This window comes from Triplophysa dalaica, chromosome 24, assembly GCF_015846415.1.
Source record: "Triplophysa dalaica isolate WHDGS20190420 chromosome 24, ASM1584641v1, whole genome shotgun sequence".
Classification (NCBI taxonomy): domain Eukaryota; kingdom Metazoa; phylum Chordata; class Actinopteri; order Cypriniformes; family Nemacheilidae; genus Triplophysa; species Triplophysa dalaica.
In genome coordinates, this window is record NC_079565.1 from 6436692 (window position 1) to 6461926 (window position 25235).

The 25235-nt window shown below is 37.8% G+C and overlaps 1 protein-coding gene across 4 annotated transcripts in view; it reads right to left on the reverse strand.

Annotated features, from left to right (window-relative positions):
- Positions 1 to 731: 731 nt before the first annotated feature.
- The window catches only part of si:ch211-266k8.4 (carabin), a 28844-nt gene continuing 4340 nt past the window's right edge, over positions 732 to 25235 (reverse strand). The window contains exons 8-15 of one of the 4 annotated variants that reach the window (XM_056739266.1): positions 24407 to 24521; positions 24070 to 24187; positions 21351 to 21463; positions 11241 to 11345; positions 10071 to 10234; positions 9759 to 9859; positions 8064 to 8261; positions 732 to 1033 (exon numbers count right to left, since the gene is read on the reverse strand). In XM_056739266.1, coding sequence (XP_056595244.1) covers positions 940 to 1033; positions 8064 to 8261; positions 9759 to 9859; positions 10071 to 10234; positions 11241 to 11345; positions 21351 to 21463; positions 24070 to 24187; positions 24407 to 24521 — 1008 coding nt within the window. In that variant the 3' untranslated portion in view covers positions 732 to 939. Of the gene's footprint in view, positions 1034 to 5036; positions 6440 to 6463; positions 7019 to 8063; positions 8262 to 9758; positions 9860 to 10070; positions 10235 to 10477; positions 10872 to 11240; positions 11346 to 21350; positions 21464 to 24069; positions 24188 to 24406; positions 24522 to 25235 lie in introns of those variants that run through there. The other 3 variants (XM_056739267.1, XM_056739265.1, XM_056739268.1) reach the window with 3 other exon arrangements.

The window sequence follows — 25235 nt, forward strand, 5'->3', positions numbered from 1 at the left end:
AACAGAAGTAAAATGTATTTACTCAACAGAATAAACTTGGATAAATGCTCATAAGATTTAGTTCTCAAGATTTATTGCAATTTGATTATTTACACAAGTGGTTCTCAAACTTTTTCTCTGTAAGGCCCCTTTTGTGTATAGGGTGCATCGTTTTGTGGCCCCCCCCCAATAAAGACTTAAACATATTTTTTTTATAAAACCAAGAATATAGAATAATACAATGCTGGGCATATTTTTTTGATGTTTGATTGCACAAAATGTATGCTCAATTTCTATATTTTATAAAATGCCACAAAAACTTTGGCCCCGCTGGATCCATCTTTGGGCCCCCAGATTGAGAGTCACTAATTTACACAAAAGTAAAAAATATTTCCATTAAGGATTACTTTATAATGATCGTAATACTTTAAAAGCTTGTTATAAGCTTTATAAGAAAGTATTACAATATTTTAAGTTTTTTTATTTTAGACACTAGTGAACAATAAAACATTTCAAAACATTAAAAGAGTTCAATCATTTTACAGCGATAACAAATGAAAACAATTTAAATTTATATTTTGAGTAAACGTATATGAAGAAAAGGTTCTGTGTAATGTGAATGACCCAATATAAATTCATGTCAAGAAGGTCTTGACTACAGTTTGGAACAAAAATATCTTGACGAATTAAAGACAAGAGGCTAAAACGTGTCTTGTTTTTTATTAAATTATAAATGCTACATTAAAATACAAAAATAAGTACATTTTTAAACCAACATTCAATGCTGTTGTTGTAGTGCATATAACCATTATGTGGTCATCATGTTTCAGCCAAAAGCGAACAATCCATCCAGAATAGATCTGGGAAGGGCCTGACTTAATAGTGCAAGATGACAGTGTTTCAATCAATGAGCAGTTTTGAGGCACGTACGCGTTGTTCTCTGCAGAGTCATGAGTTGTTTCAAATTAGCTGTGATTCTCGAACTTGATTGGCTGTCGTGGGACATGTGATGTAGCTTCTGTCAGTCAGAGGTGGACAATGTGCAGACGTACACCTTTATTTACAAACAAAGAAAAAAATGTGTAAGGGTGTTGGTTCCTAAAACTTGTAGTACAATAATTCAAGGCGCAGATCGCAATGCAGAGCTGCAAAGGTCATGGTTCACTCCTGGATTTGAACCTGAAGTGCTGCCACTGTGTTTCCATCTCGAGAACTAGACGATTTTAGTTTTGTGACATTATGGTCCAAATTTGAGATTGAATACAGGCTACAAACACTGAGGTGTCATTGAGGTAGGGTATGTTGTTGAAAGTTATATACCTCTGTAGCTTGGCAACAAGTCTAGAGGCGTTTTTAAAACATTTTACTCATGTTATAATCTCTCTGTTTTTACCATTAAAACATCACAAATGCATCATAAAAGATAGAATGCAAGCTGCTTTGCCAAAGGCTGTTTTGCAGATGCAGGAAGTTATAAGAAATTAATTTGCCTCTCGCGCTACAATGGCAAAAGTGATTTACTTGAGCAGATTTTTATCATACCGATAGCAAACATACCATAGTGCATATAAATCGAAACCAGTACTGGCATTTTCAAGTGAAATCAGGTGCAGTTGCTCTGAACTACACACTTCCTGAGAAAAATACATTGATTTACTTTTCACTGCAAACTCTGACGTAAAACATCCTTCGACATCATCTCACATTGTCCCTGAAAGAATGTGTTATAGATGTACAGTATACCAATATAAAAATAAAACATTCTGCAATGACTCAGAATTACATCCATTTTATAATCACTGATTCTAAGAAGTGAATCTAACTAATCTAAATGTTGCATCAGAATGCTACGATGAATAAAATCATATTTCGTGTATATTTAATGAGAAGTACCTAGCAAATACAACAGGCAATAAATCATGCATATTTCTTGTTTATAGCCTCATTTGAACTCTTAAATTAAAAATGAAGGCACAACAAAAACTCCCTGTTACTGTTCTCATAGTACATGCTTCACAAAACCCTTGGCTAAAAGCATGAGGTGTTCGGCTCGAGTCACCTCAGGCAACAAAAGCACTTTGGTCCTGTATTTTCTCTCTCTCGTCTCTGAGGAGCGCTCAAAATATCACCGTGGCCTGCTGTGGAGTTTACTGAAAATCTACTGAACATCAACTTGTACTTCGAAAAAAATCTATTAATTTTATTACAGTTCGGTGAAGTTAAAGTTCGGTAACTAACAAAACAAAAAATGACTCGATTTGAACTTATTTGCTCTGGTCGTGTCGAACCAACTTGACGTTTGTAACTAAACCGTTTTGGGTCACCAGTGACCCCCATAGTGGGAGTCAATGGTGACCCAAAATGACTTAATTAGAAACGTTCATTAAAATATCTTCATTTGTGTTCAGCGCAACATAGAAATGTATACAGGTTTGAAACAACTGGAGGGTGAGCACATTTTGACAAAATTGTCATTTTTGGGAAACTGTTCATTTAACTATTCCTGCTAGATTTAAATATAACAACGCTAAACATAATTGTAACACATTTATGCAAGTCCGGATCTGAAATTACATGTATTGCGGACCAAAATGATTTTTGAATAAACTTCCATTGATAACATTTAAAATCAAGCACGCAACAAAACAGTGACAATAATAATTAATAAACAATAATAAACAAATTTAAACAAGCAGCCTCAACTTTTCTGAGGGCTCACAATCTATTTACACAATTTTGTGCTATGTAAAGATGTTCACATTTTCTGCTCATAAAGTTCTGTACACCGAGCTTTGTCCCAAGTTTTTCTTTCCCAAGACCATCACAAATCCATAAGGTCGTGCTATGAATTGTGCCTATCTGCTTCCACTTCACTGCATCCAGACAACCGACGCCCACTGGTAGCTTAACATCAAATTGAGTTGCTTTTATCACAATGTGACTCTTTCAAGCTTGGCAGCTTGATCTCTGCAGACCGATGCAGAGTTGAAGCATGTGTGACCGTGTGGACCACCTGCTTTCAGAGCACGCCCACCGTGATTGTTATTTAAGAAGATTATCCTGACTTTAGCCGTGCTGAATTTAGCCGTTTGTCGGCACGGTGGGATGTGGGGTGGCTGGTAAACACCATTGAAATGGAGCGTTTGGATAGAAAATGGAGTAAGGTGTATGATGCCCAGGAGGAGACAGCAGATACAGACCGTCTGGGTTACCAGATTGATCTTATTGAAGCCTGGTATATCAAATAAAATTAGTTTTGGGATATTTTTCAACATTGCCATAGATGGATTATAAATCAATGACACCTAAGAACATCATGCTTAGATGCACTGAGCTTTGCTCATTATTCTCCTTCAACCATCTGTCAGAACTCCATCTGTAACACACACAAACCGTCTTTAATATACTAGACAGCTGCTGGTTAAAAGCATGTGGGGGGCTTTACGTGCCCATCACATTAACAGAGGCAATTTAAGCACTTAGGCAGAAGATGGTGTTACCGAACAAATCCAATTCCTTTGTTCATTAACAAAAGTGCACTGGTGACCTCTGACCCCGGACACCACAACGCTGCCCGAGTGTGACCCGAACGTGATGACGTGAAAAAACCCTCAAGGCAGAGCAAGAAAAGCAGAGCGGAATTCTAGGAATTCTGCGTAACGAAAGTGTAAATCAACTGTAAATATAAACACGCAAGTGCACAGAAACTAGTCGAATAGGGCTTTGGCTTCATCAAGTATTCTTGCGGTCACGCTGGGAGTGGATTTGTGTCTTTGTTGGACCACGTACACCCGAGAAGACATTACCAGCTTAAGACAAAGCCTGTTGCACCTGGGATCAGGTTATGATGTGCATAATTCATAATGTGTCATTACACAGAGACATTACGCACCGTTCATTCATAAATGTTGTTTTATGAATGAAGCCTGTTTAACGCTACACTGTAACTATTTGGGGAGGAAAGGTGTAACGAACCTCCTCAAAATACAATTGTCAAAGAACAAAAGAAATGCTTGTGTAAACACAGACATCTACTAGCACTTACTTCAAAGAAAGGAAAAGACCCATGAAGGTTCTGTGTTGAAAGCGAGTTTGTTTATATTGTACATACAGATCTAGGCAGGTGTGAAAGAAGAAAAAGTCTCAGAGAAACTCGAGGTGGAATTACACTTAACAACTTTTCATGTAAGAATGGTCACTACATTGACCATTGTGCAGGACAAACAGGTGTGTGTGTAAGGTTGTGTGAGAGAGAGAAATTTCCTGGTTGGGAAATATTTGTTCTTCTCATGCGAGGAGAAATGAATGGACAAAGTCCACAGACCCTCAACCCTTTTTCTGTATCACACACCTCTGATACTTCTTTTAAAACCTTTTTATTTCATACAATAGCCTATATATTACATATACTATACTCTATATGATAAATAAATATATGAAATGGAGGTATAATATATAAGCTGTGTTCTAGAACCTTGTAAGCAGCATTTAAAGGGACAGTTCACCCAAAAATTAAAATTCTGTCTTCATTTACTCGCCCTCAAGCTGTTGCAAATCTGCGTAAATTTCTTTGTTCTGATGAACACAGAGAAAGATATTTGGAAGAATGCATGTAACCAAACAGTTCTTTGTCACCATTGACTACCACAACGGGAAAAATTGCTTCATAAATTTAAATGTTCTGTTAAACACAAAAGAAGATATTTTGAGGAATATAGGAAAGCAGGAAAGCAAACAGTTCTGGGGCACGTTTGACTACCATTGTCATATTTCCTACTTTGGTAGTCAAAAGTGCCCAAGAACTGTTTGCTTTCCTATATTCTACAAAATAACTTATTTTGTGTTAGACAGAACAAATACATTTATAAAGCAATTTCTCCAATGGTAGTCAATGGTGGCCAACAATTGTTTGGTCACATGCATTCTTCCAAATATCTCCTCTGTGCTCATCAGAAAAAAAAACTTTAATACAGATTTGGAATAACTCGAGAGTCAGTAAATGATGACAGAATTTTCATTTTTGGGTGAACTGTTCCTTTAAGGCACCATTTATGTGGAGTTGCTACCTGTTGTTTGCTCAAACCATCAAGTTAAAAAATTCCATTGACGAAAAAACTGGTGTCAATTTTCATTCCATGTTGACTTTATGTCACCGTCTTTGTCGGAAGTAGACAGCAAGGCAGCTCTCAAAAGCTGGAACAGAGTTAAAGTATTAATCTCCTCTCTCTAATTTCTATTTACTACTACCGAGTGAGGGTGCGTTGTAAATTCTTCGCACGGAATCAGGTTTCCGACAAGTAGAAAGAGTTTCCCCAATGACTCGACGCACTGGGTCAGCCGCTGGCTTCTTAACAGCAGGGTGACGGTGGGAAATCAGGAGCTTATCCATAAATAAGTAAAAGCCACTCCAGGTCTGCGTCGCTAATGCTGGGAGCTCAAACTACTCATCATTCCCTTGGATTTGATCCCACTGCTTCTCTGTTGACAGACTCTTGCGGCTTTCCTTAATGTGGTTATTTCTACAACATTTAGCGCAGCCCACCCTAAAAAACAACCAAAAACACTTAAAGTGCAAGGAAATCTGAAAAGAAGATCCCGGTCAACCTTTCCACTTTCACCGGCCTTGTTACTGCTCTTTATTTAGTACATATAATCCTAAATAAAAGGTTTGAATTATAATAAATTAAATAAAAAATATATGATATATTAAATAAAATATTGAGTTATCTATCTTTAACATATGTTGTCAATTTTACAGGTTGCCAGTTATGTTGTGATCTATTCCAGATACAGAGGAATATCAAACACTGGGCACAGAATCACATGTCTCTCTTGAGCAGAACGGAGCATGACGCACACATGGCACACGCGGACGGAGGTTTTTCCCATAACTCTCCCTTCCTCTGGGCTGTCAGCTGTGGGACAAAAATGTGAAAATAATGATTTAATGCCATAAACTCTACGGGAGTCAATGGGGGATGAGATCCGTTCGGTTACTGACATTCTTCCAAATGTCTTCCTTTGTGTTTAGCAGAACAACAGCAATTATACAGGTTTGGAACAAGTCGAGGGTGAGTAAATAATGGCAGAATTTTTATTTTAGGTTGAACTATCCCTTTAAGCGCAACTGCAGCTGGAATCCATGACTTACGCCTCACTGTCGCCCCCTCTGTTTAAAACACAGAATTGCAGGTACTATAATTTTACAAAAAAAGCTTCAAAAGTTACACATTGCCACTTTAAATAAGCTTCTTTAAAACAAAACTTAAACAATTCTGTTCTGTTATTTGACACCTTTATAGAAAACGTGTTAAGCATTTCAATGTGTGTTTACATTCAAAAGCCTGTAAAACTTAATGACAGCCTACCTGTATTTTCTTCGCATGATTCTTTAGGAATCTGAATGCAGAAAAATGTAGTTACACCACATTAAGGCATCCAAGTAGCAACTAAGATGTTCCTGGCAGGGATTCAGATTATAGGAACACAATCATTTACTGCATTATTGGTTCATGGGGAGTTGAAATTACTAAATAGGTTTGTTTCGCTACATTAATGAGGACGTCTCACAAACCTGCTATTAATAGATTTAGAGTAATACACAATTTATCAGGCTTTATTACAAAAACCTTTTCGCAATACTAACCAAACCCACAAATACACACGCGCACATACGTGCAAAACAACCTTGGCAAAAGGAGCAAAACTACTCAAGAAAAAGTTTCACAGTCTCTCTTGACATCCCTACAAAGTGCTACAAAGACAGTTCAAAGACATGAGAAAGGTGAATGTTAAAAGCTTAAAGGGCAGATGCTTGTTTTTATAGCTGCTGTGACTCATCTGCTCCCGTGTCAAGCTCTTCCATAAGGGCAGGTGGAAGCGGGTCTCTTGGGGCCTGAGGGTAGATGTGCCGGGTTTAAATACAGATTGCTGACCGGAGATCAACGCTTTTCTCATCTTTCCGCCACACCTAAAACTTTTCCGCTTGATCCCAGAGGGTGCAAGATGCTGAATGCAACATTTTGAAACTGTAAGCACCCTAAAAAGGAAGCAGATGTAACGTCTATTTTTTACTCTAATCTGTATTTACTCTTTTCCAAAGCAGAGCTGGATGGAAATAGAAAAGCTGAAGGGTGGAAATACTCATTAAAAAAATCATACAGATTTTTCATGCAGTCATACTTTTGGACCCTATAGTATCATCTACATCATTGAAGGTTCATAGCTGTTTACATGAGTAGTGAAAAAACGATTTATATTAGATTTATAGAAATATGTGCAAGACTCCAATTCTCTGAGAACAGAACTAATCCACAAGAGTGCAACTCTAAAGGACTAATATTCATCTTATTAATGTCTCATCTATCACTGGATTCTGTGCTTTTGTTGAAATCTTTCCCAGCTTTAAAGAATCCATACGCTCAACAGGCGCATTCGTCACTGTTGTGAGGGATACGCTACAGATTAAAACATCATTATAACTAACCCTGCCAAACCATACTGATGTGAGGACCTGTCAGTTTAATCTGAAGCTCAAACACACATAATGTTAAGAAAACATGAATTATCGCTGCGAACAAATGTTTATGGACTTACGTTTAATCAAATCAAAGGCCTGAACAAAGACAAAGTAAAGATAGGAGTGAGAAAAACGTACTGTACATTCAGAAGGTCATGGTGTCATCCTGAAAGGGTTTCTTTTGTGATAATGACTGCCTGACTGTATGAGAGACTTATTATGGAGAGCAGAGTTACTTTATGTTATTAAATAAAAATATTTGGTTTTGGAATGCTACCCTTTAACCAATCCAAAACAAAAGTATGAATGTTTTGCTAACATTGCCATAAAGTAATTGAAACGTTATTTTTGAAATATATTTAACTATCGATGTAAGAATGTTTTTATACTGCACAAATGTTTGTATAACGTTTTTAGAGTTGATAAAATGATCTTTTAACATGAATGCACAAACAATTTTAATAACTTTAAAAAAAAAATGTAGAGAATGTTAGCCAAAGTTACATGTTAGCTGGGTGGTCTTTGCATTTTAACTGACCAATCTAAAGTGATAAAGATACATTACCTGGTTTGAGCATCTTGACCATCCTCATTTTTTCGGTTGTTTTCTGGTTGCAGACATGTTTCAGCTGGTGGTTTTGGAGATCTACCGCTGCGGTTCTTGACCAGGTGGGAGGTTCCTCGTCCCGACTGACCTAGACTCCTTCGGCGAGCTACTTTGCCCACGGGACCCGACCTCAGCCGCATTATCGAAGAGTTGGCGCTGCGGATAAGCAAAATTCTGCATTAACCTTATTGATTTCAACAAGTAACACAGCTTTAGCACTGTTGTTTATTTCAAGTAGACTGAAACAGGACTTTCAAATAGTTATAAGGCTTTCGTTTATGTCCCAAAACTGAGATTCTTCTCATTTCTGGATACATTAAAAAAATACATATATCCACTTCCTTTGGTTTTCTTACTAAGGTATATTTAATATGTCACCATATATAAAACACACAAACATGACTGTGGACAGCTTATCTGTTCATCAGAGGAAGCACCTGTAGTCCTGATACACACCCTGTTTACCACACACACACACACACACACACAGACACACAGACACACGCATGCGCGCGCGCGCAGCATATGATAATCGCTGTTGTGTAATCCATGAACATTCGATCTATTCATATGGACTCCAAAGAAGTTATTAGTACATGCACACATTGCGCACATCAAAGGACATAAACAAGATATAAATATAAACCAGAAACACAGAACATTATTTGTAACAGAATTATCATTATAGTCTTATTATTACAGCGTGATGATGTTATTATTGCAAACAGAACAAATCCTGTTGTTACATCTAGTTTTCTGGGATCAGGCAGACGTGTTGAAAACTAAAGCTGGAAGTTTGGACACACACAGAGAAACAGTCTGGTTATTTTCTCATTATGTCAAATTAGAATAATCCACACACTGACCCTTGGTGACCCCATCATGTTTTAGTCATTTCATTGTCCCGACACTAATACGGAAGTTGGCAAGAATGCGACAGGTCTTTTTCCAATTAATAAAAGTAGTTCCACTAGTTGAACATTTCGTGTCGATTTAAAAAGTATCGAAACCTGCATCATTTCAAAACGCTCATTAACAGCAAGCGACTGGAATATAATGTTGGATCTGAAAACATGCAAATGTACGCAAAAAATTAAGAAAAGAGTTATTGGCACATAAGTTAGGCCAGCTTGTCTTAGGTGTGCTCTATAAGGCATTTCAACAATGTTCTGCATGAACACAACCTCCCAAAATGAAATGCAACGGCAGGCACATAAACTTGAATTTCCTGCATGATGATAATCATACACACATACATGAACACTAAACACGCAAAGTATCTCAACTAGCCAGAAGCAGTTTCCCAGACAACTAAAGCCCTGGAACAAAATTCATTCTCACACACACAAAAGTACAAAGCCATAAATTTTGTCACTCTGTGAAATAAACAAACCGCAAAAACCTGATGTGACAAGTACATATACTGTATATCCACAACCATATACTATATGTATGAACCTCTTTATGGTACTTTCTGTTGGTCAAGAAGCCTCAATATTCACTATAACTATACAAAAGAATGCAGTGCAGGTTTGGGAGAAAACATGTATTTTAACATTTTATCATTTAGAGACGCAAGGGAACAATCTGACGCATTACTGGGTGGTGTCACGTCTCCTTGCAGATCAATGTATTGTGTTTTCTTGCACACACCTGTCTTCAGCTGGACATCCATCTGAATCTTGAGAAGGATGTCGCTCCTTTCTGACATTGGAACTCTGGGAAGGCCTACTGCTGCTTCTCCTGGCACGAGCCTACAAAAAGCAAAAAAAAGCAAATGATCAGACCCCATACATGCAGTGCACAGCAAAATAAGTTTCTTCTTAAACGTTTGTGAATACAGAATTATGTTTAAAATTTTATGAACAAAACATTGAGCAACTTCAACATCAAAGTAATACAAGAAAAAAATTGGTAAAAGCATATAACTTCAAATATAAAGGTGGTTATAAAATAAGACTTCACCTGTGCGTGAAGAAAGGAGGTGGATGGTCTGGTTTTGGGGATGCGGGCGAGGGCGGAGCTTTTCTTGGCAGGAGAAGACTTGGCAGAAACGTTCTTGCTCGTTTCGAAAAGGTGCTGAGCCACCTTCAGAAGTCGCGTAAAAACATTTTTAGCACTTGAAGCCTCTGCAAAGACAGATTGCTGGAAATATAATATAATCTGTGGTTTGGTGTCACATTTTAGAGATTTAAGACACTGGAATGGAAAAGAGTCTACTTAGAAAATAACAAATAAGATCAGTGAAGCATTTTATTACAATAAATTGCAATGCATTAGCGAAAGGTGTTTTTGAAGCGGTACGCCTGCTAACCATAATCTAAAAAATTCTTGGCCACCATTACCTACCAAACAGCATACATTTCGGGGGCTTTTTTGACTACCATTGTTGTTTTTCCTACTGTTGTAGTCAACGGTGGCCAAGAACTGTTTGGTCACAAGCTATTTTGGTCACACATTCTTCCAAATATCTTTCTTCGGATAGAAATTCATAGAGATTTGGAACAACTCGAGCGTGAGTAAATGATGACAGACTTTTCATTTTTGGGTGAACTGTTCCTTTCACTTCTATGAACGGCAGTTTAATTCCAGGTACAACAAAACAAACAAGGCACCACAGACGGGCCCACATTGAACGACTGAATGTTATCGGCCTCTTTCACATTTACACAGGTGGTGTCGCTGATGTAAGCTGTGTGCTGGAGAACAGATATCCATGCCGTTCACATATGCCACTGGGGATTTCAATAGAGTCCTGCTTGTCCCCTGTAATCTCATCAACAGAACAAGGTAATGTGGGCTGTATTGTATTTCAAAGCTTGTATAATGCAGTTGTGATGTGTTTTGAATCAGACAGGTGACAGAGGACGGGTCTAAAGTGTTCTCCAAACTCTGTAATTCACTTGACATTGAATGTGTAAATCAGTGACCTCCAATACAGCGTGTCAAGGTTTTTAGCCTATTGTCTTGATTTCTTTATCTGGGCGTTGTGCCAGTATCCACTCGTGCCGTGTGATTGGCCCAGAGCGATGTTATAATCTTCTAGATGACACGGCAGCGTGCAGTAGAGTGGTACGGGAATACGTGAAAGTGGCTACCAGTCACCAGTCAAACTACCCAAATCGACAAGCTCACCTTTCTTGGAGGTCTTGCGGGCGACTTCCTGTGGGGGTGTTTCATCTATTTTTCCATTGCGGAGAAACGTCGAACCACTTTGAACATTTTCTTTTTCCACTTTCTCTGCAAAGATAACAGTGGAAAAATAACTGATAATACACTTGCAATTTTATTGGCTGCTCTTTGGCCTGGCAAGTGGCTGGCTAGTTTTCGTTTCGTTCGGAAAACAATGTCTAGTCGTACAGTATAAGAGTGTTTTGTTAGGGTATGTTTTGGGTGTGAAGGTTTGAGTTTGAGAAAGCGTCAACATAATTATTCAGGGTCTTAGACGACAACCATAATTTTACAATCTGTCTCAATCAATGACAATGTTAAAAGCTTAAGTCTGCTGATGGAATAAAAACACGTTCTAGCATGCTCTGGAGCTTACTGAGAAAAATGCTGAAGGGTATCATATCTCAAACTTACTGAAGGGACACCAAAAAAGTCTTGTTATTCATATCTTTTCTTGGGGTTTTTTCTCGTGACATAAAGCCAAAACAAGACAGAAGTAAAAATAAGCCAGAAGCTATTCATTATTTTAGATAAGTTCCTGGGGTTTGTCTTGGGCGGATTCTGATGTGTCATTTTGAAGTGGGTTACACTTCACAAAAATGGGAAAACAATTACAACTATTCCTGTTAATACTGATATGCTACTGATACACATTGAAACATTTTACCTTTAACAATAAGAGATCCCGACAATATTCGCCTCCCTTGTTTTTCGTATTTTAAGTCTGATTTATATGCACCCAAAAAAAGAAAAACAAAGAAAACAAAATATAAACTACAGATTCAACTGGCAGCATTATTTATTATTTTTAAGAATTCTTGTCTATTACATTCATGTAGCGATAGTGGTAACTGTAGGCTTCCTTTCCCATAATCGTTTTCCCCAAACACAAATGTTCTTTTAATAACAAACATTCAGTTTATGTGATGCTGAAAAGCAGCTTTCCTCTCGTATGACTCTGATAACAAAAAGGTCATATCACAGTCCTTCAGATGGGGAAGAAAAGCCTGAGTATGATTTAAAGGCTGTTACATGATAGTAATCACATTAGCGCTTGTGCGTATGCTAGTTAGCATTCAATACTGTCAACTCTTATTAGAGCAAAACGTGTTCTTTTGTAAGATGATATGTTAAAAGCATCGTACAAAAGGTTTTGCAAGCCTTTACATGATTTAATCAAACACTGTGTAAGCCATTAATGATGTAAGGATTTTTCACTACAATATTCTGAATAATAAGAGTTACACTAAATATTTTATGTTTGAACAAAAACTGAGGGCATGAGGAACCTACTGTATAAACAGGACAGACCAGAGACAAAAGATGAACAAATGATAGAATTTTTTTTACGATTTTATTATTTCGTAATAGTACACAGTTATTCTTACTTCTTGACTGACTCTCAAATGATTTGTTCCGCGATTCATCCGTCTAATGCCCTCCTTTCCGCTGGCCCAGTTTGATGTGATTGGTCAGATGGTCTAGTCTGCTGTGATTGGTCAATCGCAAATGAGGCTCCAAGCTATAGTGTTTGGGGGAGAAGAGGGAAGTTTTCGCGGGCCATCCTTGCAAAATGAAAGCGGGACTATACGTAGTGACGTAAATCCGCGGCGGTTCGTGAATCAGACTAGCGACGACTCGTTTTTTTAACGATTCAGAGTCGACTCCCTTTTTTCCAATCCAATAACTTTGCTATTCATTCACCTTCACATTTACAACTTGGCACACTGCTTACTTTCATACACATCAACATTACACACTGCATGAAATGTAATTCTGCATATCGTTGTCTGCATAGGGATGCGATGACGTTGTCAGAATTATTTCCTTAATGGCCCTTTTTTGTTTTAGCTAAAGATAAATCATATTAGAAAAAAAAGTGAATCTAGAAAACTGAAAAAAAATCAAATGCGCCATCTCTATCAAGCAAAATACTTTGAGCACTCGATATAAAAAAAACTGTTGCATTACTACATATAAAAACGTTAACTTTTGCAATGATCATAATGTTTGCAGTACCTTTGCAGTGCCACTACAGAGGCTGCCACAAAATGCTGACCCTTTGTTTTTACGTCAGCTTTGGTTGGGCGCACCAGGTCAATGTGGATCAGCAATGAAAGCATATTTCTGCTCTGAAACTGATAGCTGCCACTTCCTCTGACGCACACGAGCAACAATGTTGGCCTGGCAACCGGTAACCATGGCGTCTGTGCACAGGAACTCTGCAAGACCAAGATTAAACCTCAAGTTTCCTTATGGACAGCAGCCATGTCCATTGTCACAAAGACGTGACCTCCTTTATGTTCCAGCACTTAGTTATTTCCATAAAGGATGTTTGACAGAAATGCTATTCACGGTATAGTGCAGGCTAAGTCAACCATTCTAATGATGCAATGCTTTCTGCCATCATGCCAAGGTATTGCTATGCGGTTGCTAGGGTCTTCTCTGTGGTTGCTAGGGCATTGCTAGTAGCCTCCTTACTGTGCTCAGGTGGGGAAAAAAACACTCTCTAAGATATTACACATGACTTGGGTCAAGTTATTTGAAAGGCAAAAAACGGAATAACAAGAAGCACAATTACAGGTAACATTCATGTCCGTAGCCAATAAGTACAAGTGTTATTCTTTAGGTTAGCGGTCTTCAAATGCGATGGCAATAGTCATGTTTGACTCAGAAATGCTTAATACAGTAAACCCTTAATACACTACTGAGAAAAATGGCACCACCATGTTCAGAGCTGCAGGTATCCACCATCTTCAACTCAACATAATGTCAAGAGCCATTCACACAAGTGTAGCGTTAAATCATATCAAATTTCACTGATAACATTCGCCCCTATGTCTGAAGTACAAAAAAGTGAAACTTAACCCGGGCACAAAACACTCTACAAGATATTTTTAACGGCCATGCATTGTTTTATTAAACAGAAGAGGACTAAATGCCAACTCAAAATTGGCTATTTATCAATTATAAAAATGCTTCAAACACTTAAAGCAAATTCACATTTTAAGTTAAAGAAACATGTTTTTATATATATACATCGTGTCATGAATCCATGAGAAGGAATTTATATTTGCTGTATTCGTGTTGTGAATTCCTCTGATAAAGTTTGTTTTCCTAATGGATACTAATCGCATATCAATCACTCTCTCACATAAGCAGTGCGAACCTTCAGGATACGTTATCAGCATCCAAGAGCCCAAACTTCAAACCTTCCCTTTCTCATAAATTCCCATTAAAATTCTCATAACTCATTATTAATGCCCCCTGAAGGGATGTACGCTCTCAAGAGCTTTTTAATTATATCTGATTATCAGATATCTAATCTGATCTGATTTTTTATCTAATTCCCTTAAACACTCTGGGGCCAAGCCTATGCTGGACAGACTTCCCAGAAATCCTTATCCAAATTAGTACACAATGAAAACCTACGACTAGAACGCTAAACAAATCACTCCTCAATCAGAAATGCGCAGATTTGACCGTTTATGTGGTGTAATGTTAGCATTTTTGTGCAAAAATATTTCCATGCAGGAAAGCAGATAAAACGTAGCTGAACAATGACCTTGGCAAAAGTCCTGAGATGGAGCCAAGGAACACAATAGGTTAGGCACACCGATACAAAGGAAGTGTGTTGCCTGCATGAGGCTGTTCAACAATGACCTGTAAACCTGCAGCCAAATTATCTTGAGTACCAGAGTACAACACTCAAAACTCTCACCTCCAGGACACAAGCACTTTAAACATGAAAAGACCTGTCTCCCTTTAAAGTTAAGTTTACATGCTGGTGTTATAACCACTGTAATGGCTTTGATAAGATTTATGAACACAGCTGTGTGTCATGAAATTACAGTTCACTAACTTAAGGTGATTAAAATGCTTTTAAAATGGCTCATTACTTCATTAAGATAAATTAACTTAAATTTTTCTTTTAAGATCCAGGGTATGAAAATTATTTGATTGCAACCAATGGCTCAGTCAACAAATGTATAATACAATGCAATGTAAGTCACTTTGGATACATGCATCTGCTAAATGCATAAAAATATAGTTGTGTTTATTATATTGCATTTCTGTCAATAGATCCTACACTTCACTGTAAATTACACACTGCACCTTTAGACTTAATAAAGACTTCCTTTTTTCCCAAAACAGGTATGAAGGTTACAATTACAAAAGTGCGCAAAGGGATATTTAGGGAAAGAGGCCCATCGCATTGTACTTTCCAAACATCATTTAAACCTCAATCATTTTTTAAAGGCGATCATTCATCAAACCCTGTTGACGATCAATCACTGTGGGGGTCAAAATGCAAAGGCGTGTCAAAGAAGAGCCACTTTGTGGTGGTCTTTCATTTCATTATTACTGTTTCTTTTGTGAACGGCACTTGGAGAATCAGCTGGAGGGTAGAGGTTCAATCCACTCGATGGAATATTTATTTTTGTGTGTGCATAAGAGAGAACTGATATAATATGAGCAAGAATGCTGTTTGAGTTGACAGGTAAAGCATTAGGATGTGATGTAAAAATATCCCAATGGATGAGTTATAACAGCATGACCCATTGAGTCCAGAGTGGCGTGTCCATTCATTCCTCTGAGGTTTGTGCTTTTTTTCATCTGATGTAGATGCATGGGTTCTTATTTTTCGACTTTTTGAAGTTTCATCCTGGATTACCTCAAATCCCTTCTCAAATAAGATTGCCCAAGAGACTTTAAACACTGCAAATCTGCAAAGAAATCACTAAAGAGGGGATTTAGATTTAAGATTCAGGAAAGGCTTATAAAGATAGTTCATCCAAAAAAGGACATTGTGTCATCATTTGCGTACGTCATTCCAAACCTACTTAACTCTACACCCTATACACAGGTACATTATGAAAGGGGATGGGTTTAACAATGGATGTTCATGTTTCTAATTTCAAAAAACGCTTTATATTTAACATATTTCAAGTCTATTATTCACCGCTGTCCCTCTTTTAACAACAACAGGATTTCTTCTGGTCTATATAAAGTCCCTCCTTCCGAGACGCTCTGTGTAAAGCTGGTAAAGCTGACATGGTCTGTCGTGATTGGTTCCCCGCTTAGAGTGTGTTTGTGTGAAGATGTCCCACCCATACCATATCAGCAAGCTTCCGCTTCTCAGGCTGTTGTGATTGGTTGGTTCCCCTCTCAGGGCACGTGTATTCATAAGCTCTGGCTTTTAACAATAAACAGTAACAATGGCGTCAACTTCACTTTATCAGTTAAAAACATGCGGATCGATCAAAGTGTAACTGCGGTCTGCTAGTGCATGTGCAAACGTCAATCTTTGATAGAGATCGATTCTACTATGGTGAAGGAAATGACACTGAACTGAGTTCCGTCAGACCGGTTATATTATTTAACACTAATAACAGCGTTAGTTTTGCTCTTTTATATTGGACCCGAGTTGAATAATAAAACAGGCAGATTGACCAGGAGACATTTGCAAGCAGGACTTCATAGGACGTTTATAGAAGTGTTTAAGAGGTAAGCGCACACAGACACAATATCAGTGTATTACACAGAACAGCTTTCACAGCCAATATTAAAGTCATGGAAGCCGTTGTTTGATCGTTGGTTATCTTAGAACGTGTGTAGCTGACTTCTTATTACCAGCTGTAGGACTGTGATGAAAGTGAAAGTAGTTTGAGCGTAGCTCAGTAAAATATGTACAATCGCTGATAACGAACACTAATCCAGCGGCTCTTCCACTTCTCTAAGGAAGGCCTCGCCTGGCGTATTCCTTTGAGCGGAGGTTATTAAAAGCACTCTGAATAGTGACATCATGTACCCAGGAAGTAGAGGGCTGTCGTCCGAATCCAGCTGTTCACCGTAGTCCTTAAAAAGCTTATTCTGTTAAAGACAATATCTCGCTTGGCACTGAACTTTGAGTTTCATCATTTACAGGTATTGTTTATGCTCTTACAGCAACATTACACACTAAGGTTGAGAAATGCGATCGCGGGAAAGTGGCCTTTAATGTGGCGCTGCGCAAATCTATCAGCGTATGAGATTTAAGTACAGCGATAGCGATGCAAGTGCAGGGATTACAAAGATTTAAAGACAATATAAGGGTTTTCTTATAGAGACATGAAGAATTTCACCTTTCTGACCCGGTTAAAGTCCTGGACTAAACCACCATGCTCTCCTTCGACTGACTGCAATGAAACCATCTTTTTCACAGTCAACAAGAGCGAACCACCCAGAAAGGAAAGGCTTGCGTGGTCATTGTCTGTTCACATCTTCTGAACAAGCACTGGGCAGTTATTTGATTAAGCCGGTCCAGCCGGAGCACTCAGAATACAGAAAATATTAGCCTTCAGCAGAAGGCGCTCAGGGACAGAACAGTCAAACGCTATGAAGGGCTGACTTAATCAGCTCGTTTTACAGGATTAGATGTGAAATGGCTGACTGTTGTGTTCGTCCAGGCATGATATTCTGCTGAAGGTGACCAGAAATAGAATTAGGTCTGAATTACATCATAAACGGCTTTCTTAAGTTTGTTATGCAGGTAGGACTCTATTGTAGAAGATTCTTTTTTGTCATTTTGAAACTTGGACCAATCCCCATTTACTTTCATTACATGGAAAAAAGTCACAACAAGCTTCCTCCAAAAATTATGCTTTCACGTATTATGAAAAAAAAATGGCGTTTAAGTTTCTAACGACACTGGTTGAGATTCAGTAGATAAAAAGATAATTTTGGGTGTACTGTCCCTTTAAGCTGCTGAGTCACTGCAGCAGAGCGGAGAATAACAGATGCACCATCATAGTGGGTCTCTATCGGTGAGATACTGCAGACCTTATGATTTTGCCAACACGTTCGCAAGCAGAATACAATCCTGCTCTCTATGCAACACGCACAGAGGTTTTACCCAAGCTTATGTCCCCAGGGGAGCCTATAAAGCAATCATCAGTGGTTTCAAGACTGCAATGTATATCAACAACAAACGGGTCTGTTCCTGTACACTGGAGAGAGTTAAAATGTGAATCCAGATTTAAAGGAACAGATCACCCAAAAATTCAAATTCTGTCATCATTTACTCAACCTCGAGTTATTCCAAATCTGTATCAATTTATTTATTCTGATATTTGGAAAACTGTCAGTAACCCAACATATCTCTTTCCCCATTTACTGCCATAGTAGAGAAAATAAATACTATGGTAGTCAGAACGTACATTACTGGGTGAACAGTCCCTTTAAGAGGTTTAAAATAGGCCCAAAATAAATATTCTGTCATTATAATGAGGTTCCAAACTGCATATGACTCTTTCCTCTGTGGAAAACAAAAGAAGAAGTTTCGAGAAATGTCTCAGTTGTTAATATGTGTTCAAACAATGAAAGTCAATGGTATCCAATGTTGTTTGGCTACAAACAATCTTCAAAATATCTCTTGCATTGTGCAGAAGAAAGAAAGTCATTCAGGTTTGGAATAAGGGCGAATACATAATAAACATTTTTCTTTTTCGGGTGAACTGTCACTTTAAACAATTGTAATATTCACAAATAGAGTAACAAATCCGGCGTTACTCACATTGGACCTCACAAACAAAGAATTTGTCCAGGGCATTATAAAGTGTAACCAACTGACCTGAAACCAAGTAGCGAAACTAAAATTAGCAGCAAAACACCTATGCTGTATAATAAAGTCATGCTCCTCATTATTCAGAACTCCAAGGTCAAATACCTTGAGGCAGGTATGAAGTCACAGACAGGTGCGATTAAACCGAAAGTCAAAATCTGACAACAAAACCTATTTAAAGATACAACACAAGACCACTAAAACCTTATCTGTCAGCACTTATGTCAGCTGTGGTCTTTTCTGTGGTTTCCTGACATCCAGGTGTTTCAGAGACATATAAAAAAGACAGAATCAGTAGTAGAAGCTCAGGTGCAGACTCTGAGTCAGTTATCATTAACTGGTGAAGAGATGGAACAGAGAGGGCAAAGACGGCCAATGACTCACAGTGACTCACAAAGATTTGGGTGAAGGATTCACAGTGCAAAACTCAACACCGAGCCTTTCAATTAGCTTTATGACAGGGCCCCCCAAAAAAACAGCCCTGGCTCGCACACACACCCTTGGGGAATTTCTCCAGCGGTGGGGACTGATGAGTCATGGTGTATATGTGGCAGTCCAAAGGCATTCTGTCCAACCTGCGGTGACACTACGGTAAATCAGCGGAAAAGTCAGAGGCTGTGAATGGGGATGGTACGAACAGCCGAGCGGCAAAGAACTGGGGACTGCCAGTGTAGAAAAAGAAAGATAGAAACTTAATGATCCCAGTGTGGGCGGACATGAAGAGTATGTGGTGAAGGGATTTGGAAAGTGCAGGCTTCAGGCTAAGGCAGAAGGACAAGTGTTGTGATATTCGTTGTAGGAGCCTCATGGGAGGGACGGTTAGGTAAGGGAAGCGATCGGCTGACACGGTACAGGCCAAAAAATAGCTGCACTTCAACAAAGAGTCTAAAGTTCAGTCATTCATATAGACCACTTCATAAGACGTTAACAACCCTGGTCCAGAAGAACTTTCCGTTTCAGTTTGTAGACCAAAATACAGACAACAGAACATTTATAACCGAATCAAAATGTTAAGCAAATATCTTTCAGATTTAATTATATATGCAAGATAATAAAATATATGATGTAAATACAACCTGAAAAATGAAGTGCAGAAAACGGGATTAAAAAATTATAATAAAAACTACAGAAAATAGCTTTATTGATGTATACTGTATTTAATATCTGTAAAGCTAGAATGTGTAAAGATAGAATAAATATAGAAAATGTGTAATAATTCAGGAGAAAATTATTAAGTAAAAGGTTAAAAGTACCAGATACTCAAGAATCAAGGGGGGGGGAATTATGAATATTATTATAGTGCATATTATTAAAAATATATATAATGTACGTGTATATATTTCTAGAGATTATTAAGTAGGTTTTACATTTAAAAAATAGCTAGAAATTGTAAATTAACTTGAATTTTTTAATTTAACTGTTTATGTACATTTATTCTTTAAGCAGATGCTTTATCCAAAGTAACTCACAAATGAGAGAGCATTTAAAAATAATTTCAATATACACCACTTCGGAAGACGAAAACAATGCTGGTCCAGAAGAACTTCAGGTTTTAGTTTAATGCGTTTAATACAACAAGCAGAGCATTCATAATCGAATCCAAAAGCTTAACAAAAAATAAATTAATACAATTTATTTAAATAAATAAATAAAAACTGAAACCTGAAATGCTTCTGGACCAGTGTTAACATCTTGCAAATTGGTCTATACACCAATTTATTGTATCTAATATTGGTGTTTGTGATCAGAATGACAAAAACTCTTTTTTCTACCCAGCTTCAATACTTAAGCATAACGATACACAATTACAACCCTTAACAAAATCAATACAAAAGAACAACTGTCAAATGTGTAATCTAAAAAACTTTTAGTGTTTTTAACAGAACACATTACATTACAAACAAACGGAAATCTCAATCCGCACACAAGGCTTGTTCACTTTAGCCTGTTGTTATTGATCTCAAAGATAAAATCCGGCCTAAGCACACTAAACAGTGCGTTTTGTGTCCTTGGGCACAGCACCCTCCCCTGGGTCTAACATGAGATGCGGTTAACATTTTGTTCCCATAAGGCGAGCACTTACAGACCCATCCACTGAAAAACACCACTGTCATTGGTCCCCTAACGAACGCTGATGACCGCTGAGATGGAGTCACCAGTCGGGCCCTCTCCGGTTTCTCTACAAACCAAATTACAATTGGCCTTTAATCCTTCGCTCAGCGTCTTGCTTACTAGGCCTACAGCAGATTGTTGAAGCGCATGGGACAATCATTTTGTACTAAAAGTGAGCTCGGATGTACACTAAACAAACAAGTGAAATAAAAGAAAGGGTCTTATGCAAGGAGCTGGAATGTCTGCACATGTTTGGCGGGGCATGGGCTTGGAGAACAAGTGTCTTCATTGTTGAAATTGATGTTTGAAGCAGATTTGCATGCTCACATTTTGGGAATGAGTGTGCAGGTGTGGTTTACCTGTGTTCAGTCCTTCGCTCATCTCATCCAGGACCAACCGGTTCATGCAGTTGAGTTCCCATTCCTGAACATCTGTGTTCCAGAGCGCTGTTATCAGGACACGATACTGGGATCTGGACATATAAAATCACTATACACATTTATTATTTCCCAAATTGAGCGTTTACCTCAAACTTTTTTCTGCACTGTTATGTTCAGGAATGGGTATATTTATATTTCAAATGGATCTTTCTGCGAAATCTATTGCGTCAAAATCTCTGACGGGATTAATGCAATAACCTTTGGATTAGACAACAGCCTGCAAACTGGCAATGAAAACACTTGCTATTAAAAGCAACTGTTAGCCCTTTCAAAACACGCAACGTATCAGCACATCTGCACGTAATGTCAAAGCGAGTTATATAAGCGGGGGTGCCTTGAAATGGCCTTGTAGGAGATAAACAGCAAACAAATCTGTCAAGGCTTTAGGCTGGGTAACATGTCAATGGGTCTGAATAGTAGGGTGAGCGAGTCGTGAATTGTAAAAGGACAAAAGGATGCTGGGGCCCTTTTATGAAGGACTTTGGAGATGATGGACAACCACGTCACCGCGGATACCAACGGCATGGCTATCTGTGACGTCAATCTCGCGAGTCCACGTCAACACTGATTTACTGTTTACATAACTACTGTTTGACATGAGCTGTAGAAATGTGATATTATAGTGTGACTTGCTTGTTGGACAAACCTGATGAAACCAGAATAAGGGGGATTTGGGCTACTGTGATGATCATACCTGGTCTCATAGATTTTTATTCCTTTTTCTCTTTTAGCATTTCCCTCTTTGGCCTCCAAATCGAGGGCATGAGTTCGTTCTCAGACGGCTCATTTCTCCGCTGGGCAAAACTCTGATACTCCGACTCAGAGAGAAGCATTAAGGCTTGACCTTGCTGGCACGGCCATCGTGCCAGGAGAGCAACGTGAACCCGTTCCCTGATGTGTAGGAGCTTTGTGCTAACTTCCATCTGCATGTCAATGCCAAATATCCCCTTTTGAAACCAACAAATGCTTTAATTTGTTCTTATAATCCTGCAAATTGCCTGACAAAGAGCCGCAGGCTCTACAAGGGCATGAGGGGTTTTGAACAGATCACAACAAATATCATTTTGGAATGCTAATGGGATATTTTAATCTTTATAGGCGTATATGCAAATAAAAACTTTTTGGATCATGTGATGAGGGTTACGAGAGTGGCATGGCGCTGTTGCCATAACAACATACCTATTGAAGCAACGGAGGCTATAGAAACATGTTAGCAACTTAACAATATCGGGTGGCTTCCTGTGTCTCTGGGTGTTCTTGCGGATGCTATGAGAGATCTGCAAGACTAATGAAGGCATTTCAGGTCACTGCCTTATGGTACTCATGGCTACGTTGTCATGGTGTCTGTGACATCAACAAAACCATATCCATTATGAAAAGACAGCTGCCCATTTCTGTTTGAAGCTTTGAGTGTGCATGAAAGTAAAGCCTAATAGGATTTCTTCATTTTCTAAATTATGTTTTTAACTTTCTAGAATATGTTGTAGGAATTCCTCTAGCTCTCACATTGAAGTTTCAATTTATATTCAGGACAGAAATGGGCAATTTTCATGCAAATCATTAATCTTAAGGTTTTCACCATACTGATAGCTCAGATATCAATACTTGGCATTTCTATTTTTGAAGAATGATTGTCCTTTGTCAGGAAAGTAAATTGTTACATCCATAACGGTCAATATGATTTCCTCATAAATTACATGAAAATTAAAATAAATATTTTATATTCAACCCTTCTCCATAAATGCTTGTGATGTTAACATTTTAAATTACAGAAATAACAATTGTTACCTTTTTTCTCACATTCATTATGCATGTATTTGTCCATTTATAAAATAGAAAGCTTGTGCACAGACTGATATTTTTCTGATGTCTGATTTAGTCAAATCTAAACAGATTATTCAATATAGACGGTTTCATCCCCCGCACGTGCCTAACCCAAAATTAACTTCCGGTATGCGTTTGGTTTTAACATAATTAATCAAATTATTTATATCAATATTATTTTATATTAACATCTTATTGTATATAAAATGTGCTTGGGCCATATTACTTTTTTTATGTTGTTGCTGCTTGAATCGTCTATATTGCTAATAAATACATTTTCCGAGAATTAATATTTCAAGTTCTGACTCCAATGTCACATCCATAACGCTGGAATTCCCCAAATGACAATAAAACCATTTTATAAAATGTACTAGACATACTGGGGATTATTCTGTAAATCTGTAAAATCCTGTAACATTTCAATTGGCATCAGACCGATGTAGGTTTCTTTCAGGGAATTTCCGAAAGGATCTGTTTGTGTACACAAACTTCTGGATAAAGGATAATTTATCAAAACACAGGAGTTGAGAGGCATTGGAAACGTTGAACCAGTCTGAACCAGTTCAAGCCGAGTTACAAAAAATGCATATTTTTTAAAAAAAACTGACACAACAGCATAGATTTACAACATTGACAAGTTGTAATTATTGAAATTAAAATTATTAAAAATAATTACGGAAAATTATGTGGAAAACCATACGATTTACTCAGTCAGTCAAAGTGTACTATAATCGTCTTTGCAAACATATTGTACTAATAAATTATTACACTCAAGCTTGTTAAACGTCAAACACAAACAAGCTAAAACACTCACGTGTCTACAGGCACTCTCAGAAGAACAGGAAGAACCGTGGCCTCCTCGGTCATGTTCATGATGCGAGACTCCAGTAGTGTTATAATGGTGAGACCGGTGCGAAACACAGCCTGCAGCCCTGAAGAGGTTTTTGATTCACATACCAGTCAAACATTGAAACACGTGACTGAACTGGTGTTTCTCATGATCGAAGAACATTTAGACGTAAAGATGTATGATTAAATGCTTGGCATCGGACAAATTGAACAGACCGTTTAGTCAAATGAGCAATAATAAGCAAACATGCAGCTTGAGCTGTTAGTCTTGAATTTAGCAGGAAAAGTAAAAGGTCAAATACCATGAAGCATAATAAGATCCCAGATAGCCAACACTGAGTCCCAGCATGGCAGAGAGGTGAAGAGAGTGAGAAACCACTGCATGATAAAATGCACAGAAGACACTCCAAGAGTCTCCTAATATGAGAGAGAGAGGGTGAGACATTACACTTGTCAATTTCGGACCTCTACTTGTCTGTCAGGTGTATGAAACATGATCTTTTCTGCTAAAACCTAATTTTGGACATGGTCTAAAAGAAAAAAGGGGACAAATCTACTAGTGGGATTATAAGTGAGAGAAAGGTTTCGATATTAAACCTTGGATGACATTTATGAGACATTTTAACCACTATGTGAAGCTTATCTGAACTTGCAGTGCTTGGTGCTAACACCGTTACTCATATAATTCACAGTAAGTTGCTTTCAATAAAAAAACATTTGTCAAATTGATTTTGGATTTGTCATACGTGGTGCTGCTAACTTGCAATGTAAATATATGTAAATTGATTTAAATAAAATGTGCAAAAGTAAAATTTGAATAACATTTCAGTTTATAAAAAATAAGCCAAAGTGAAGTTTTTAATGTGCAAACTGTTTTGCACACATAGGCTACACAAAAAATACGAATACAGTTGTCTCACAAAAATAAGAAAATTGAAAGGCCAAACTAAATTTTCATTTATTTCTAGATGTATTGTGGCCTTTCCAGTGCAGGATTTGCTGAATGTGTTTACAAAATCAACCCTTAGGAGTGACATAAAGCCATTCGACAGCAATGTGAAAGACAGACAGCATGACAAGACACATGAAAACTGATAAAAATATCACATTAAAAAATATTGTTGAACTTTT